The 18,821-nt window shown below is 49.5% G+C and overlaps 7 protein-coding genes across 7 annotated transcripts; 5 read left to right on the top strand and 2 right to left on the bottom strand.

Annotated features, from left to right (window-relative positions):
• Window positions 1-728: 728 nt before the first annotated feature.
• Z518_09324 (uncharacterized protein) lies at window positions 729-3,719 on the top strand (the record flags this gene model as incomplete). Its single annotated transcript, XM_013413280.1, has 2 exons — window positions 729-2,846; window positions 2,898-3,719. The coding sequence occupies 2 exons, from the start codon at window positions 729-731 to the stop codon at window positions 3,717-3,719; spliced, it is 2,940 nt and encodes a 979-aa protein (XP_013268734.1).
• A 1,298-nt stretch (window positions 3,720-5,017) lies between these two features.
• On the top strand, window positions 5,018-6,713 carry Z518_09323 (uncharacterized protein; the record flags this gene model as incomplete). The annotated part of the gene is made up of 2 exons (XM_013413279.1): window positions 5,018-6,352; window positions 6,402-6,713. The coding sequence occupies 2 exons, from the start codon at window positions 5,018-5,020 to the stop codon at window positions 6,711-6,713; spliced, it is 1,647 nt and encodes a 548-aa protein (XP_013268733.1).
• Window positions 6,714-7,799: 1,086 nt separating this feature from the next.
• On the top strand, window positions 7,800-9,362 carry Z518_09322 (uncharacterized protein; the record flags this gene model as incomplete). The annotated part of the gene is made up of 4 exons (XM_013413278.1): window positions 7,800-8,064; window positions 8,112-8,213; window positions 8,276-8,359; window positions 8,410-9,362. The coding sequence occupies 4 exons, from the start codon at window positions 7,800-7,802 to the stop codon at window positions 9,360-9,362; spliced, it is 1,404 nt and encodes a 467-aa protein (XP_013268732.1).
• A 2,656-nt stretch (window positions 9,363-12,018) lies between these two features.
• Z518_09321 (uncharacterized protein) lies at window positions 12,019-12,477 on the bottom strand (the record flags this gene model as incomplete). The annotated part of the gene is made up of 1 exon (XM_013413277.1): window positions 12,019-12,477. One exon carries the CDS (start codon window positions 12,475-12,477, stop codon window positions 12,019-12,021), a length of 459 nt encoding a protein of 152 aa, XP_013268731.1.
• A 337-nt stretch (window positions 12,478-12,814) lies between these two features.
• Z518_09320 (uncharacterized protein) lies at window positions 12,815-14,194 on the bottom strand (the record flags this gene model as incomplete). Its single annotated transcript, XM_013413276.1, has 1 exon — window positions 12,815-14,194. One exon carries the CDS (start codon window positions 14,192-14,194, stop codon window positions 12,815-12,817), a length of 1,380 nt encoding a protein of 459 aa, XP_013268730.1.
• Window positions 14,195-14,578: 384 nt separating this feature from the next.
• Z518_09319 (uncharacterized protein) lies at window positions 14,579-15,421 on the top strand (the record flags this gene model as incomplete). Its single annotated transcript, XM_013413275.1, has 1 exon — window positions 14,579-15,421. The coding sequence occupies one exon, from the start codon at window positions 14,579-14,581 to the stop codon at window positions 15,419-15,421; it is 843 nt and encodes a 280-aa protein (XP_013268729.1).
• A 1,279-nt stretch (window positions 15,422-16,700) lies between these two features.
• Window positions 16,701-17,739, top strand: Z518_09318 (uncharacterized protein; the record flags this gene model as incomplete). Its single annotated transcript, XM_013413274.1, has 3 exons — window positions 16,701-17,310; window positions 17,367-17,422; window positions 17,476-17,739. 3 exons carry the CDS (start codon window positions 16,701-16,703, stop codon window positions 17,737-17,739), a joined length of 930 nt encoding a protein of 309 aa, XP_013268728.1.
• Between the last annotated feature and the right edge of the window lie 1,082 nt (window positions 17,740-18,821).

Here is an 18,821-nt window from a genome sequence, read left to right as displayed (position 1 = left end):
TCTGCTTTCAGCTTTTAGTGTTTCTACTTGACAATAGCATACACCAGCTTGTGCCAGCTTCATTACCTGTTTCTGTGCGCACGCGAATCCGGTTGGAGATCCACAGGATGCCGTGACGGTGCTTGGCGGGCGGTTAGTGAGATGCCGCAGTTCCGAAAGACAATCCAGGTTTTGCGAGTGAGATATGGCTGCGTTGGTGATATTTCCTAGAGAGAAAAGAAAGGGGAAATCGCCCAAATGGTCATTCGCAATGAACGACTCGATAAGTTCTCGTGTTGATGGGAGTGGTACGGGAAGCGGCCGTCTACTCACCGGGCGGAGAGATTGGGCGCCCTGTATTGGCTGTTCAGCGTCGTTCTGGCTGCGGACTCACGGCCACTAGGGCGGTGGCTCTGGCTGCGTCTCCCGACTCCAACTTTAGCCACTGTCAGAAAGCATCTTTCGAATTTGAGAAAACTTCCATGCTCTATCGACCACGCCCCTTGTATCCCACACAACAGCCTCATAGTAAACACCACTGCTATTCCCGCCCAGAGCTATCTGTACACTGGCCTTGGGACCTATCTCGTTTTCATCGTCTTTCCATTCGAGAGTGCAACACCAGAGTCTCCATCCAGGAAACCTCCCACCTCTCCATAAGATATGACATCCGATCGTCCTAACTCCCGGTGACCTACGACCAATGCGAATCGTCTCGCTTCTCTGTGAACCTCTTCCCTACGTCTGAGATGCCACCTGTGGCCACCGATCCTCCTCTTCCGTTCCCGTCCAACAGCACCAACACCTCCTTCGATGGTCCTCCCCGAAAATCTTACGACAAAACCATCAGCAGTGTCTTCACATACACAAACGGATCCGAGGTCGAGACGGGCTTGCCCGACCACCGGCTGGATCAGCTCAAAAACCTACGGAACAACAGCCATGGCTCCCTAACCAATGGCGTCCCCAACGGCACCGTCAAGCCACCCCTAGATCGATCAAACTCCAAGACAGGCAGCATTCAGTCGGTAGCAAGTACGACAGGAAAACCCATTGAAAATCCATCCAGGAACCCGGTCTCTTCAGATGGACTGACAAAACTCTCCAGTGTTGAAAACGCGTCGGAGGATCGATGTGACGATGTCACCCCTCCACCAAGCTCACAAGCGCCGGAGTTGGGTAAATTGAAAACGAACATTCCCCCTGCCAAACCCGATTACGATTCCACACACATGGTGACAGCTTCGACTGTACTGGATACAGCGCGGACGGATGGACTGACATTATCTCGTGGGTCTCGCGGCCCTGGACCCGGACTCACTCGCTTTTCCTCGCCTCCTCTCATGTCACCGGGCGCTTCAATACAAGATCGTCATTCGGAAATAACGCAACCGCCCGAGACGCCGAAACTCTCCCAGCGTCATACTTTGCAAGTCCCCAAATCCGGTGTTGCGGTGGGTCGAAGTTCTCGAGATTTCTCTTTTTCCGCAGGGCCCTCGGAAGAAGCATTATCTGCCACCGGCCGGTTTTCGCCCATTCGAGATCAATACGATGCGTCGATAACGAGACATCGGAGGGCATCCCTCGGACTTGTTCGGAGGACGACGCGGTCGATGCAGTCTGACGCCTATTTGGAGGAAGTCCCCCCTGATGAGGATGCGGCACGTTGGACCGAGCTGATCAAGCAGAAAAGAGCGAGTAGGCGGAAAAAGAAGGAGGAGGAAGATGATGACCGTGTCATTGTCGGCAAGAAAGTTGAAGAGGGCCATGTCAACTGGGTTACCGCATACAACATGTTGACCGGAATTCGATTTACGGTGTCGAGGACCAATGCGAAGATTGATCGAGACTTGACCGATGCCGACTTCGACGCAAGGCACAAATTCAGTTTCGATATCACCGGAAATGAATTGACACCAAGCGCAAAGTACGACTTCAAATTCAAGGATTATAGTCCTTGGGTCTTTCGCCATCTCAGGGCCATTTTTGGACTGGATCCTGCTGACTACCTTGTCAGTTTGACCAGCAAGTATATCTTGTCTGAACTGGGCAGCCCTGGGAAATCGGGATCTTTCTTTTACTTCTCTCGCGATTATAAATACATTATCAAGACCATCCACCATGCTGAACACAAATTGTTGAGGAAGATACTCCGGGATTACTACCGACATGTCCTGGACAACCCGAATACGTTGATTAGCCAGTTCTACGGTCTACACCGAGTCAAAATCCCCTATGGCCGAAAAATTCATTTTGTGGTGATGAACAATCTCTTTCCGCCGCATCGAGATATTCACCAAATGTTTGATTTGAAAGGCTCCACCATTGGCCGAGACTTTAAGGAAGAGGACCTGGCCACGAATCCTAGGGCCACTCTGAAAGATCTCAACTGGCTGCGACGGGACCTGCATCTCGAGTTTGACGCCCGAAAACGACAGATATTTCTCGACCAGATAAAAAGGGATGTTGCCCTCCTGCAAAGGTTGCATATCATGGACTACTCTCTTCTTGTGGGTATGCATGATCTAGGGAAGGGTAACGAAGAGAATCTGCGTGAAACCACCTTGCAAGTGTTCCAGCCTGGTGGGGAAAGAGAAGAAGACGAATATGGTACAGCAATGTTGACCAGGACGCCCTCCAGACTGGAGAACGCCAAAAAGGCACGAGAGTTGAGATTGACCCTCAAAAAAGAGAAACCTATTCCCATGGGTATGGCCAACAACAAGATGCCATCCGAGATAGCTTCTGGAGATGGAAGACGTGATCGGATCTTCTACAGTTATGACGGCGGTATTCGAGCTACTCATGAAGATGGCCGAGGTGGTGATTCGATATACTATCTGGGCATCATTGACTGCTTGACTCATGTAAGCATTTCCTGGGACATTTGGAACTCCATGTGACTAATGATTGGTTAGTATGGTTTCGTCAAACGAGTCGAACATTTCTGGAAAGGCCTTTCAGCCCCCCGGACACAAATTTCTCCTATTCCGCCGCAAGCATATGGAGAACGTTTCGTCAATTTTATCACTGGTATAACAATGACGCAAGAAGAAGCCGAGCGACGAAAGACTGAAGAAAGTCAACGACCGGGAGAACAGGTGCAACCCACATCTGTGGATAGTCTAGGCCCACCTTCTGGGATTCACTCCGACAGGTATAGCACTGAACAGACCGCGCCATCCCCTCTCATGAGTCCGGCGGTGGATAAGACCATGCAGAAAGCTCAAAGACAAGCCGACAAGGCCACCCCTAGTGACAAAGAGCGGAGGAAAAGCGAGGAAGAGAAACCCGAGCGGACGCTCAGGACGATAGACGAGCCGAAACATTCCATGTTATTACCAGTCGTCTCCGAGGCTGGTGAAAGTGGAGATCAAACCGAGAAACGTCCCTTGAGTCTCGCTCCTGAGGAAGAAGACAACAACAATAACAACGACGACAGCGACAACGAGAATCCACCGCCTATAATATCGACGAACTCTTCAATACCAGGAGTCCGAAAAGTGTTGTCTTCGACCACAGACATGGAAGACGACATCAGTATGTCAAGTCCTCGAGCCGTGGACTTGGAGCCTTCGTCTCAAATTGACAGTGAGTCCATACAAGAACGTACTTCAAAAGAAGAAGAACAATTCAAAAAGCCACCTCGGATTGCAAGTGATTTGATACAACCTCAGTCTCCGCTGGGTGATACTCTGATGAGGTCTCTGAATGAGCGTCTTGGATCTGGATCTCAATAGATCATCCTATGGTTTCCATGGAAGACATATAAGCGGTCTGTCTAACCCAGATTTGGGTTGAGGAGCGGGCAAGGTACGCACAGGGCGTTGCATCATGACGCCTTGGCTTGTCGACATTCTTGAAGGATTTTTGGCCATTGAATCATGGCGGATGAGGAGTTTTATTGGCGCGATTATCTTCCTTCGGACTACTGAACTGCTACGAAGTCTACGACTGGGCGCAACATTTCCGATTCGACACACTTTTTCGTTTGTGCTTAACTCGGCATGCCTCAGAGAAGGGGAGGGGGAGGGGGAAACGGTTTTCTTTTTTTCTTTTTTTTTCTCTGGGAGAAACGAATTTTCAAAATATGCACATCCAGAAGACCAGCAGGGAAAAACAAAACAACCTAGCAGTGTTTGAACAATTGAGGCCCTCCTGAATGAGAGGAAGAATTGTAATTTAGACAAACAAATTCCGTTTAGAAGTCCTTGCTGGCGGATGATGGTTATCCAAATCCAACATTCTGAACCTTCCACGGACAGGATGGTATGAGGGAAGGGGCTTGGAAGATAGATATGTACTGTAGGTCTCTTTTATTCGCTCTCCAGATGAAAAAGGAAGGCAATTTTAAACGAACTTGGGCAGTTTCGCTCATCTGATTCATTTCCATCCGGGGTTTACAACAAGGCGAAGAAGGCCATGGAGTCTAGGGGTCCGAGGGGAGCAAGAGGTAAAGAACTATCCACATAAACAGAAAGAACTTTTACCTGGTGTAAATTTTCAGATCACACCTCTAATAATACCAGGTTGCATGAGAATAGCAACGCATACTGGTGTGGTTTGAGATTCCGCTGTCTGCCGCCACTGCCAGCTCCTCTTTCTCTTCCATGCTTGTCAACAATATGCTTGTACGATCATCACTATTTTTGCACCGTGAAATTTTACGAGCAGATTCCCATGAGAAAGGATGGTCTCCCCGAAGAAGAATCGGCCACGGGTGCGATTGGTGTCTTGGGTCCGGCCATTAGTGGACGCCTTTTTGGCTTGCATTTCCCCTGAATCTTCGCGTCGTCTACGACAAAGGCCGAGTTGTCGCCTAGCCCCTCAACAGCAACACCCCATGACCGTTGGTCGACTTTAACAGTGGCCTGGATGGTCAAAGGAGGCTGAGTCGGTCACGTCGCGACAACTTTGGCATGACCATTGTTCGGCTTTTCTCCCGTCTCTTTTCCCATGACTTTCTTTCCATCGTTCTCACTTGTTCTGGGAAGTCACAGATCCAAGGCGCTTACGGACAAGGTATGAATGTGTTAGAATGGCCAAAATTAATCCTCCAGCCGCCCGCAAAGTTTACAATCTCGACGAAGAGACCGCTTTCCAGCAATGCACGGCCAAGTTGACGGATCCCACGACCGAAAACTTCATCGTACGCTTCGAGAGCTCTGAAGCCAAATGTGCCGTCGACGTCAGCCAGGAAGAAGCCCTTAAATGGCTACAAGCCGAAAACCGCTCGGCTACTCAAGCCTTGTGGTTGAATTTTTGGACCTCGGATTCGCAAAGGACAACCATTGCAGCTGTTGCTAAGAAGTATGGCCTGTCGCCTCGACTTACCAGATTGCTTTGTCCTGCGAGAAAAAGTGCAACACAGACACCCAGCACTGCCTCAACAAATAGCAGTAGTTCAAGCACTTCATCAGGACAGAGGACACCCACAGCAAGGATGACCGATGTTGAGAAAGGGATTCCTCCATCTTCAGATGCCATCCAGTCAAAGCCGAAAGCCACTGTGAAGGACATCAACTTCGGAGATGTCGTCAACGATCTGTGGCATTTTTGTTCCATTGATTTCGGTCACCACTTCATCCATGTCGGCTTCAATACCCTGTTCTCCTCGTCTGAAAGTAAAAATGAAGACCCCAGCAAACCATCTGGACAGCGTATCTGGACTTCATTGCTCATATGTGACGATGGGACTGTCATCTCTGTGTTTGATCGACCGGTCAACCCAGAAGCATATAAAGATACCAGATCCCATGTTGTCAATATCTTCCGTCATCTGTCCAAGCATCATAATCACAACAATACCCTCGATGCATTGATGCAGGTTCGGGTCAGGTGGAATGAACCGGCTGGAACGGGATATTCTCCAACCGAAGCCGCGAGCCTTCTGTTCTACTATCTCTTCGATGACTGGTGGTCAACCTACGCATTGCTCGCCCGCAGGGAACATCCGTACCGAGACACATTGGAAGAGTTGCGACAACTCATGTTCGAAGCGGCCGATGTGTCCTTGATCAAGCAAGTGCACGACGTGGGGAGACAACTGACGGTCCTGAAACTCATGTATCAAAGTTATGAACTGATTGTCTCGCGGCTTCTGCATCGCCAGCGATCGACCAAAGACGCCAACATCGGCCCCTTATCAGCCGGAAACGGATCCCATTTTCATGACATTCGAATCTATCACGATACGGCAGCCTCACAACTGGCCCAAGATGAACATATCTTCTTGGATGAGGATTCGATGCACAGCGTGAAATTGAGCTTTTCTGCCGTAGTTCGATTTGAGAGGTTGCTCGACCGAATCAGATTGTATGCATTGACAGAAATCGAGGAGTGCTTGAAGGAGAAGGAGTCACTGGTGCTCATGGTAGGTAACCAGCCCAGATAGACCGTGCTCTTTTGCTGACGCATCACAGAATTTCAACTTGGTCGCTCTGAAAGAGTCCCAGGCTGTTGAAAGGTTGACACGAACCACCGTTCTCTTAGCCAAGGCGACCATCCTGTTCCTTCCAGTCAGTCTGATGACTGGTTATTTCTCCATTCAACTTCCGGAAGTAGCAGAGAAGTACACACTCAAGACGTATTGGCTTTCGTTCTTGGTCGTTTCCCTCCTCTCGATGGTCTTCCTCTTGGTGTTTGGTGTAACTACTCACACTGTCGAGGGCAAAACAATTTATCGATCAATCACCGGAATAATTTTGGACAAAGGGAAACGGAAAAAGCAATGAATACATGATTATCCCCATTCGGTCGATTTTGACCACGGACCGCTCTCTCTCTTTTGGATTTATCCTATTTGAGCACGCCACCATCACCAACATTGTATCGACACTAATTTTCGGCGTCGACGGGCATCCAAGCTCGACGCAATGTGATACTAATTCGGCTCCTGCCAAATTCAGGGGCTTTTCGCTTGAGAACACTATGGAGCCAGTTTGATTGGGTTGGGCCCACGCACCCAGATCATATCACCACTAGCTAATGGCAATTTAATGTCTTTGGTCTCGGACTTTGGCTCGCCATCTTGAGGAAGTTGGTGCTTCATGACAAAATCTCTCTTGGCTCCCACTATGAAGGAGGCCATTGTCAGATCAGGCTCATTGGTGGTGTCGGCTTCAGTGAACTCGATGGAGGAAATCCAGACACCTCAGGAATCGGCCGAGGTTGACATTTGTCCTTTTTTCGAATGGTTTTGGAGGGATCAGAAACTTCGACTTATCCGCCATCCGTTGTCAACGAAGCGACTCGTGTTATCTATGCCGAACACCGCAGTGAATCGGAGAGTCATGATCTGCAACTCCTTGCCAAATTGTTTGGAGGAATTCAAACAAGTCCCGTTCGATCGCTTTAGGGATCCCTGCCTTGCGCCATCACCAGGATATGCCGAGTGGTTAGTTGTCGATATCGAAGCATTTTCGGTATTTGCTGGGGCTTCGGCTCGTGCCATTTTCGGTGAAGATGTGAAGAAGTTGCCGAGTACCCCGTTGGACATATCAAGGCAATGCAATGCATCTACAGCCGATGTTGGTACAAATATGAGAGGATATTGAGGTCAGCCTATAGTCGTATATCTACGCGTTCCACTTTACGCGTTGCACTTTACGCGTTGAATCCGAGTTAGGACTAGTGTCTTGGCACATACTCTTGGCTGCGGCCCGGTATCTGTCAATCCAAAAATACTCCATCTGTACCTTGCCTGAAGCCCAAGTTTCGTCTAGACGACGCCCCGGCATTTTCTCCGTCGCATGGCAAACCATCTCCACCAACTGTTCTCTAAACTTCAATTCTCCAGGTTCACTCATGCTACAAGAAAAATGAACATGAACTCAGCAGACCTCCCCGAAAATTTTCTTCCTCCAGTCAATCGATCTATGCAAACCCTGGACAGGTCCTTCTTTCGAAAGGTCATCCCTCTAGCAGCTGCCACCATCTCAGACCTCAAGCAAATTACGAATGTCAGGAAACAACTCGACAGCTCCGGAGACATGCTCAGGTTGCACCCTATCAAACCAATGCGGGATGATGAAATTACTCCCGGAGCAAAATGTCTCTTGCTGAGACCGGAGGTTGATGCGAATGGTAGATGGCACTTCTTTGTCTCTGGAGAAGCGCTGACGCAGTCCCAGCGCCTGAAACGTGGTCGTCTACTATTTCAAAATTGGTGGAAGCCAATCTAGCAAAATTACGCCCGTACGATTTAACGCTCACCTATGATGACTGGACTATGAGTAAGTGAGTCTCAAAATTCGACCTGAAGTCCATCATTCTAGATGCTAATACGCAATTCTAGATAATATCCTCGAAGCCATCCTTCCCGAAATACCAGACGAAGAAAAAGAAACTCCCGCCGGTTTCGCCCAGGTAGGTCATGTCGGTGAGTTTTCTCGGACCATATCGACAACCCCCTCTACTGACCTCCACTAGCTCATGTGAATCTACGAACACCGTATCTGCCGTACAAACACCTGATCGGGCAAGTCCTTCTTGACAAGAATCCCACCATCACCACGGTCATCAACAAGACTTTCGACGTCGGAACCGAGTCTGTCTTTCGAACATTTCCTTACGAGGTCCTTGCTGGTCCCGACAATCTCGACGTGATAGTCCACGAATCCGGATGCGAATTCAAATTCAACTTCGGCAAAGTCTATTGGAATTCTCGCCTAGGCACAGAACATGCTCGGCTTTTTGAGACGTTTAGCGAAGGTGAAGCCGTCTGCGACGTCACGGCTGGAGTCGGACCTTTCGCTATACCGGCAGGGAAACGAAAAGTTTTCGTGAGAGCTAATGATCTCAATCCCGATTCCCATGAAAGCTTGCAAGATGCAATCGTAAGAAACAAAGTCGCCAGTTTCGTGACCGCGTCTTGTCAAGATGGCAGAGATTTCATTCGCAAGGCGACAGCGGAACTTGCACGCTCGCCACGGAGAGTGACGATAGAGCCGAAAATCAAGGCTTCAAGACATGCCAGCAAAGAAGACAAGGAGGCCGTACGAGAAGCAGCCAAAAACGATACGAGAACGATGCAAGAACCAACCATTTTTTCACATTATGTCATGAACCTACCTGCGTCCGCCATCGAATTTCTGGACGCATTCAAAGGCACTTATCACGGTCGAGAGGGAGAGTTCAAACCGCATACGTCACAGAAGCTGCCTTGGATTCACCTCTATCTATTCCAAGCTAAACTTGAGACTGAACATGATGAATTCGAGGAGATTTGCCAGAAGATATCAAGGCATATCGGCGCAGAAGTCAACCTCTATGATGAAGAGTTGGAAATGGAGATTCGTTATGTTCGGCTCGTCGCACCGAAGAAGAAGATGTTCTGTGCCAGTTTTCGGATTCCGGCAAGTGTGGCATTTGTGCAGCCTTAGATTGCCTGGAACGAAAATGGCTAACCGTTATCTCCTCCATTTTGCGCAATTCCAAATGCACACGACAACCGCCAATTCAGTTGACCGGTCAAACTGGGTCTGGAATGTGGTCCAGGGTTGGCAATGTCAAGCTTGCTATAAAGCAAGACCAAATTTTTGGATTCCGATCAAATAACCAATGCCCGGGTCTCCGGATCAACTCGCACCATACCTCACCAACATCATTCTTAGATCAACCAGGGCCTCGAAATCCTTTCAGTTCAATATCCAAACCATCTCATCTCCATACTCAACAAACCTGACAACTCACATCACCACACACCAACGTATTTTGACATCACCAACTAGTCTTTCCGGAAAATCCGGATCCTCGATATTAATTTCCCATTTGTCTCTCTCCTGCCTCCGAGTCATGTCTCGCATGTTTAAACTCCCTCTACCTTCTGCCGAGAAATCCCTGGTTCTTGGCAGGGGCCGGCAGAAGTCACAACAACCTATGGAAACTTGGCCATAGACTTGGAGTCAGCGCCAATGCCAATGCCGACACCAGCGGGAGTAATGGTACTGTCTTGTTGAAGCTGAGGAGCACGACTTGCTGTGGTTTGGTGGTCTGTCGGTCTTGTCCTTGCGGCGATGGTCGTTACTGCGACGTCTTTTGATGTTGATATTTCGTCAGATTTGGAGATGTTGCTGTCTAGTCCAGAAAGAAGCACAAAACATCGACGAGACAACAAGGCTTCATGTTGGATTTTTGACTTTCAAGCCCTGCAAAAATGGTGATGTGGCTCTGAATCTTCCGCTCGAAGGAAAGCCCGGCTGAGAAAAGATGACTTTCTGAAAGAAGTTGGGCCCAGTAAATATGCTGGACAAGGAAAAGAAAGAGAAATTTTGGCTTTCGTATACAAGCCGGACAGCAGTGACTGGATCCATCACGGGTTTCATTCACATTGGCTCAACCATCTCTTTTCCCTGTCTCGTGATCCAGGATCACCAAATGAAATGGCACATTGAAGGTTGTCGGGCAATTTTCACTTCCATTTGGCGCAGGTACTGACCTTTGCTTCTCAACTTCACTGGGCATTTGGAAACAAAGAGAGAATCAGATACGACGTGGACGAATGACTCGGATGTCCACACAGATATTCATACAGTACAATCAGCATGAATTAGTGCGCGCTCAGTCCAACAGAAGACCATGCTAAAAACCTATGGACGTGACCTTCCTGGCCCAGCGAATGAGTTTCCAGCCATCCTCCCCAAAATCAGCTCTTCTTGCAGACTTGGGGCCATCGGGCTGGATCAGGTTCAACGATCTCGCGCCATCTCCTCCTGCCTTGGCTCCGTCGACGCCCACGCTCTCTCCCGCCCTCACGCCCTTTCCCAACTCTTAGCTCCATGAAAAATCAGGCTATCCTCTGCAGCGATAAGTGCTCCGGAGATGTACCCTGGGCCATAGCTCTTAACCCCTTCACCTCTTACGATCCCGGCCATGACTACGAACTCATGGATCCCTACTCCTGCTCCTGCTCCTACGCCATTCCAGAGCCCGTGATTTTGGCCTCGGTTTGGACTGGCGATGTCGACTGGGGTTCTCGATATGCATTGGCCCCTTACTGTATGACTGTGCTCATACGAGCGTCGGCGGCTAGGATTCTCGTCATAGAATCAGTGGGGGAATCGATCTTCGCCCCCAAAACGCCATTCTTGGAGATGGGCTTCGATATCGAATTGAATTCCTGATGTCTGGTGATGGAGGACGTCGTCGAACGATTCAGATCCGTTCGACTTCACGGATATATCGTGACCTACTGCTCTGGAGGTGGACTGATGAGGTGTTGGGCTGCGGTAGGCGTGATCCATTGGATTTGGACATGATGTCATTTTTTTTCAGAAAACAATGTTTGACATGGGGAATAAATTAGATATGATGTTTAGCGGAAGAGGGAATATGACGAAGGTGCTGGGTTCGCGAAGACCTGCGAATTTTGGGGTTTCGCTTAAATGGTATAGGTTTGATGGGGGTGAGTAAAGTAGAAGTCAGTTCAGTTTGCAATGGAAGTCAAGGAAAACCCCCGACCGGGCCCGAAGAGGGGAAGGTGGTTGTGTTTGAGTCTCGTTGGTCAAAACGGACCATACTCATTGTCATTCATATCCTATTTCTGCCGGGTTGTCACCTGTTGGACGTGTGAATCCATGTCACGCATCGAATATCCCTCCCAAACGTGCTATGAAATGTAAGAAAGGTAGTGGCCATAGCAAACAAACTCATTAGAAATCGTCAATGTGATCTGAGGCCAGAGCTTAGTCGTTTCGCGGCTTATCGCAGAGAGGATCTCATCTGATCATTACATCTGTGAGAACGATGCGGCCGTGTCGTGGATAGCATTGCGCAGATAATTATCAGGTCCACCGGTTTCTTGTGGGATGTGTGCAAGACCGGCTCTCATTATCACCGATAAATAGATCAGTCGTGGCAGCGCTCGTGACATTCGAGTCTTTCTCGGCCCAGTCCTGATTTCAAGTTTTCTGCTGATTCAAAATCCCCTGATGTGAAGACCTGATTCTGCACACCGACCGAATAGGTAGCCAAATATCTTCAGAGGCTCACACATGCGGAGATATGCATATGGTATGGCATTCTCCCTTATGTTCAATTTCACAGCTGGGCCTGCCTCTTCAACCGCTGTAACTCCCTGCAAATCCCCTCCAACTCATCTTCCGTCACGATCCCATCTTCTACCTTCTTCTCTAAACTCGGAATCAATGCCTTCGCCTCATCCGAGCATGTCGGCACCAAACTGCCCAACTGAGACTTCTCAAAGCGCTCCAAATTCTCCCCGTACGAAGTAATGATGCCCTCAACCTGCTGTGCCTCTGCGAGATCCTTGAACACGGCGAAGATCTCAAGGTAATCGCGCGTTTTGGCAGTGGTTTCCGTCTCTTCGTAGGCTCCACCGCGGGCAGCGCGGGTGGCGAGCGTCTTTTGCAGGATGATGCGTGCTTCAGAGAGGTTGAGCGTGACTTCGTTTTGGAATTCGCCCAGTTTGAGGACGGAGCCAGCTTCGAGGTCTGAGGTCGCGGTAGGAGCGTAACGAGAAGGGGCGGCGTGAGGCATTGTCGAAGATGGTGTGATACGGTCAGTTGGGAATCCGGTTCGATGTGGATGAGGCAAGGGAGCCGGAAGGTCAAGTTTCTGGTTTCAAGAGCAGCAAAACACTTGCGCAGCCTTGGCGGAAAATAGATTATCCGATCTCCGGACCACAAAAGCAGGGGCACATCAACTGCTTGCTGTTCGTATTTTTTTCCATGCATTGAAAAGGAAAATTGGAACCACGTTTCGTTTGACAATAAATAACATTGATCTGGGGGTATTTGATAAAGAATCAAGACAGATATGTGTAAACGAGAGTGTGACTGCAGGTGCACTCAAAACAGAAGGAAACTAATCACTCCTACACAGCATCCGGAATCTCAACCCGGCTGCTTCTCCTAGCCATCATCACCGTCGCACCATGATCGAAACTCCATTTTCGTCTCCTGGCGTTGGCAAGCCTATATTTCCTCGGTGTAACACCCATGACCTCCAGTATGGCAGAAGCAACATGTCCTGCGAACAATTCATCATTAATATGTAGTGGATGTTTCTCGATTTCGATCTGTGTGGCTTCCAATCCTTCCTCGATGCTCTCATATAAAGCATTGTCGGCATCAACATCGTGGAAAGGCTTTCCTGGTGCGTCAAGCATGCTGATTCCACCTTGAGGGAGAAGAACGCGAATCGCCGTCGGGTTGGTGGCATGAGTTGATAGTTTGGAGACAATGAACTCGCCAATTTTCCTGTTCTCCTCTGGCGTGGTACGCATCAATGTCACCGCAGGGTTGTGAACAAACAGTTTGCGATCCTGGTATTTCTCGGGCACGGTATCTTTCGGACCGAAGTTGACCATGTCGCATGCTCCGACCGAGACAATCATGGGAATACCCATCTTTGCCGCAACTTCGAGTCGATCTGGTCCCGCACTGAGAACGCCACCAAAGAGTTCGTCTGGGATCTCTGTTGTGGTCAAATCCACCACCGCGTCAATTTGCCCTTCGGCTATGAGTCGTTCCATGGCACGACCACCCGATCCAGTGGCATGGAACACATAGATCTCATATTCGGAAACGTCATGTGGGGTGGAGGTCAAGATTCGACGAATTTGGTCGACACAAGGTGTAGTGTTGCCAAACATGGTGATGGCAATCCGCTTGCCTTTCATCTCTGTCAAAGAAGGGTCAACAAGAGACTTTGCGTAGGAAACCGTCATGGCCGAGATCGCTGCAGCGGCGTTGGAAAGGATTCGCTTGAGGATGGAGTTGATCCCCGCAATGTCGACGACACTGTACATCATAGTGATATCTGTTTCCTCGACGTAGTGCTTCACATCTCCACTTGCCATTGTTGAAACCATGAGTTTGGGGAATCCCACTGGACATGCATTCCGCATGAAGGCTGTCGCCAGGGATGAGCCACTGCTGCCGGCGGAGGATACGATCCCTTGGATTTGAGATTTGGATACGAGATCCTTGACCATTGGCAGACATAGCTCAATGGCCTGGTCGATGTATTCTCCACGAGAAAGCGCCTTCAAGGTTGCACTGTGTTCGCGTAACGGTGAGAGGGTCTCGCCGGGAGGGAGTTTGTCCAGGGTATTCGACTTGGCTGCAGTATGACTTACATCGAGAATCTTGGTGCGGCAAGTACCTTGAGCTAGAATCTGTTCTCGCAAATACAGGATTTCATCGAGTTTGGTATCCGTGGTACCGACGACGAGGATGGTTGGCATAAGCATGATGGACCGAGTGTCGAGTCAATGAGAGGTATTAACTTTTCACGGAGGATGTTCATCACACACCCAGGTCCTACATGACAGAGAAGCTTCGGGAATTCGACGAGCTTGGAGGTGAGGAATTTGAATTTACAAAATGCCCGCTGGGGAGCCACGCAGGGAAGCTGGTGACGAGGCCACTTATGGTTGGCTACGCCCGTACCCCTCCTCTCTCGTATTTTCACCGCAGGAGGCCAGCTGTTTATCAAAGGTGAGCAATGACGTGCGACAACGAACTTATCATCCACGTGTTACCGCTAATTCACGGATCTCGTCAGAAGCAACATCAGATGTTGACCGCTCGGTCCTAGCAATTCTGCATTTGCCTCTGCGTCTCCCACCTCGACCATGCCGCCTCCATCCTCGAGGTCGGAAGTCCTCTCCCATCTTCGGGACCAAATCAAGAATGGAAAACCTATCGTCGGAGCTGGGGCAGGTACCGGTCTCTCGGCCAAATTCATCGAGGCCGGCGGTGCAGATCTAATCATCATCTACAACTCTGGGCGGTTCAGAATGGCTGGAAGAGGCAGTCTCGCAGGCCTGATGCCGTACTCGGACGCCAATGCAGTTGTGGTCGACATGGCAAGAGAAGTCATCCCCATTGTGAATAAGACCGGAGTCCTTGCCGGCGTATGTGGTACAGATCCCTTCCGAATAATGCCCAAATTTCTCGAACAGCTCAAAAACATGGGCTTTTGCGGAGTTCAGAATTTTCCTACCGTTGGTCTCATTGATGGTACGTTTCGAGCAAACCTAGAAGAGACCGGAATGGGTTATGATAAAGAGGTGGCAATGATTGCCGAAGCACACAAACTAGATCTCCTCACCACACCTTATGTCTTTAATGTCGAACAGGCTGAGCAAATGACGAAGGCCGGCGCCGATTGTCTAGTCGCCCATATGGGTCTGACAACATCGGGCAGCATTGGTGCAAGGACGGGAAAGTCGTTGGACACCTGTGTCCAATTGATTCAAGACATACGGGATGCCGCAATCAACATCAACAGCGACATTATTGTTCTCTGCCACGGTGGTCCCATTGCCGAGCCCAAAGATGCCGATTATGTTCTCAATCGCACCAAAGGAGTCCATGGATTTTTTGGAGCCAGTAGTATGGAGAGACTACCGGTTGAAATTGCCATTACCAACACAACTAAGGAGTTCAAAGATTTGAAATTCAACCAGTCATGACACACGGAAGGAGCAGACTCCATCTGAAAAGGGGACCATAATACCAGTTGTCTCTCCAGACAAGTAGCTTGGGGCTCTCTAATACCTCTGTACACCAGACTCCAAAGGTTCCGGCTTGGCAAGGCGAAATTCGGCTCAACTGAACGTTTTTCTTGGACGCTTTCAACGGAACAAGACCCATTATGACATAATTTCATCAAGGCAGCTCTGGGTCAAGAATCCGCATTTGGCAGTCATTCGATTTACCCGAAACCTTTCCGAGGATTTTGTCGAAGATCTTTGACGTACACGTGCCCTGGCCCCAGGTGATTTACCCAGCGTTTTCCAATGACTAAGGAATCTCCATCCCCCACTTGAATATGAATGGCGTCAACGCCCCTGGAGCTAAGAAACGCACAGACCGTTGCTGTGGCGCACAGCAGACACGAGATTGCACATTTCGAGAGGCTGTGTACGGTACCTGACAAGCCTTGTCGTCAGTCCACCATCGAGCTTTCGCTACGAACGCGCAACTCTGTCACGGCGAAAGGAAATGCCTCGAATTGATAGATGGCGCAGAATAGACTGGATCAAGAGATTCATCTGATTTTACCGAATTTCGAACGAACCCTTTGCCAAGGCAGCCCCCAATCTGCCAAGCATATACTAACCAACGGGGTGCCCCTGGAGAAAAAACAAACCTCTTCTATCCTCCCTCTTCAGCCCTTTTCCGGCGTCTATTTGTGACACCGGTTTCTCCCCCAGCTCAGCAGATTGGCAAGGGATCATCGGTCAAATCTTAAGACGTGTTCTCGTTGGTTTCCCCCAACTCCCTGGCGGAAGACCTTGCCATCTATTCTACCCTACGTGAACCCTGTTGGGCTGAGTCTGCTCAGATTCGACCGCCATACCCCATTCATGAACCCTTTTGAGTTATGAATTCCCCCTCACGACGAATCAACGCCTGAAAACTATTATGGTCTCGTCTAAAGAAGGAACTTCGTGGGTTCTGCTGATCATAAAATACGCCCTTTCAAGTAACCTGTTCGGAGCATGAACAAGGGGCTAGGGTGGTGGCATACATGATTCAATTCTGGACGTATCCGTATTCACGCCTTCCGAGCAGCACGAGGCTGATTTCATATTGGGTATATTTTATTAGCATCCGCTACCTACTCTTCTGTGTCTCTCAAAGTTCACAGCTTCATCGTCGCTCTTTTATATCAGTTACCTTTTAAAATTTTTATTTTCCCTTCCCCCCCAGTCGCTCATTTACAAAGAGTTTCTCAAATCCGACACAATGTTGTTTGGCCAGACAGCTCTTTTCCTCTCCTCCCTCGTCCTCCTCGCCTCGGCGCAGGAGCCCGAAGATGCGATCATCAAGGGCTTGACCCCTGGCCGAACGAGACTTCCCACATCAACCAACAAGCTTATGTCACGGTCTCTTGATAAGCGTTGCACCGGAAGTTGTGAAGAGTGCTTCGGTGATGGCTACACTCTTTGCCCAGATAGCAGCATCTACTGCTATCTCCCGGGCGATTCCTACTATGGGCTCGACTCTTGCCCAGGAAGCAGCACCACCGATTATACCTCCAGTGCGGCCGCGTCGACACCGACATCGACCTCGAGCAGCGGCGTAGACGACATTTGCTACGAGACAGGGGCGACTTGCACCTCTTGCTTTGGACCAACCTATCTTGAATGCCCAGATGGTTATCACTGCTACGACCCCAACGATCCGTTGTACGATACCTGCCCGGATGATGATGATACCGACACCAGCTCCTCGGGGGACAGCAGTGACTCATCTTCAACCACTTGCGCCGATATTTACGGTGCTGGAAGTGTGCCTTGCGGAGATGATTCGTGTTACAACCCTGATGAAGGCGATGTTTGCTGCGCTGATGGATGTGAGTCCATATAATTGGGAGCTCCTGACACCACTGATTTCTAATGACGCGGCCAGATCATTGCGAAGGCGGATATACTTGCTCGACCATAGTCGGTAAATGCTGTGCTCCTGTAAGCGATCCTTGAACCCTTTCTGTCGACCCATTTCCTAAACGTTGACGCAGGGCTCCACCTCTTCCTCATGCTCTTCCTCCGACACCGACAGTGGCCTCAGCTCGTCATACACTCTGACTTCTGACATCTCGTCCGCGACATCTTCATCGGGATTGGTCTACTCGACCGACGCACTGGTCACCACCTCTGCCACCGAGACATCCTCCACCTCCTCGTCGACATCGGTCAGTCAGTTCGATTCAGGTGGTGCTGGATCTGTCGCGGTCGGGAAAGGCCTATTGCTGGCGGCTGGTCTTGGTGCCTTGGTTCTGTAGGTGACAGAGCAAGGAAGTGGGGAATGTGGAAAGGAGTGGCCTATTTGTTTGTAATATCACACGAATGATTCATTGCCGGTTCTGGTTCCTGGCAAGTTGCTGAGATATTGGAGTTCCAGAATTCCATGCCTGTGGTACCAAAACGCGATTGTCGCTTAGAAACAATTTTATTTCGCAAACGCAAATGAAGAATCATGATGAAACGACGATCTTGACCCGATCAATAGCAGGCAAGCGGATCATTTTCATGTCCCGCCATGAATGGCCCTCTTTGGGGAAATGACGCCAATCCGTAAATGGTAAGTTTTGCCAGCAGGGAGACATGTGACATCCCGACTTCTCGCCTTTGCGCTTGATTTCCTTGCCACCAGTTGGTGTTCACGGCCAAATCAGAGTCCCTGAGATGCTCTCCGAGATACGGCATAGCATCGTGTTCGCCCAAAAAGAGATAAGGTTTCGAAGAGGACATGGTACAGCCTCGCCGAGAAATGCCAATTTTGAGGGAGACATGCTCTCCATGATGGTCAATGTCGAAAGCAATTCCCTACATCTGTGGCATGCTGTTCATCTCTGACCAAAAGGCCGTTAACAAAGCTCGGCGACAGCTCTTCGAGGTGTCGATCCGGTGAAAAGCCGAGACAAAAGTGAGTACCTTAAACCAAGAGTTTTCTAGCCACACTCCACCATTTATGTTGGATCTCATTGGATTCGGACAAACCAGCTTGTTCCATTCTTCGAGTACCTTATCCCTTGGCTGTGTGTTCCCTTTACTTTTGCTTCTTAGCTCTTGCGCTTGGTCTGGCAAGTTTGAAGTCCTTTACTTCCGAATATTGGCCATGTGGACTCCAAAGTGGTGTTGGCATTACCCAAACATCAATATGAATGGCTTTGATGAGAGCGACAAGAGATCCTCACCCCAAGTGAGGACATCGTGCGATAAACTCTGGTGGGAAGATTTGGCAGAGAACAGGTCGAAGTCAAGGCTGCAAGCTCTCCAGATGTGACTGTACCACTCGGCAAACGGAAGCGGCGTTTAGCAGCACCTTTTTTTCTCCCCTCTTCATTCTCTTCGTGTCTTCAAA

The sequence above is a fragment of the Rhinocladiella mackenziei genome (genome assembly GCF_000835555.1).
Source record: "Rhinocladiella mackenziei CBS 650.93 unplaced genomic scaffold supercont1.7, whole genome shotgun sequence".
NCBI lineage: Eukaryota > Fungi > Ascomycota > Eurotiomycetes > Chaetothyriales > Herpotrichiellaceae > Rhinocladiella > Rhinocladiella mackenziei.
Note: the sequence above shows the minus strand (reverse complement) of the source record. Positions and strands in the feature narration are given on the sequence as shown.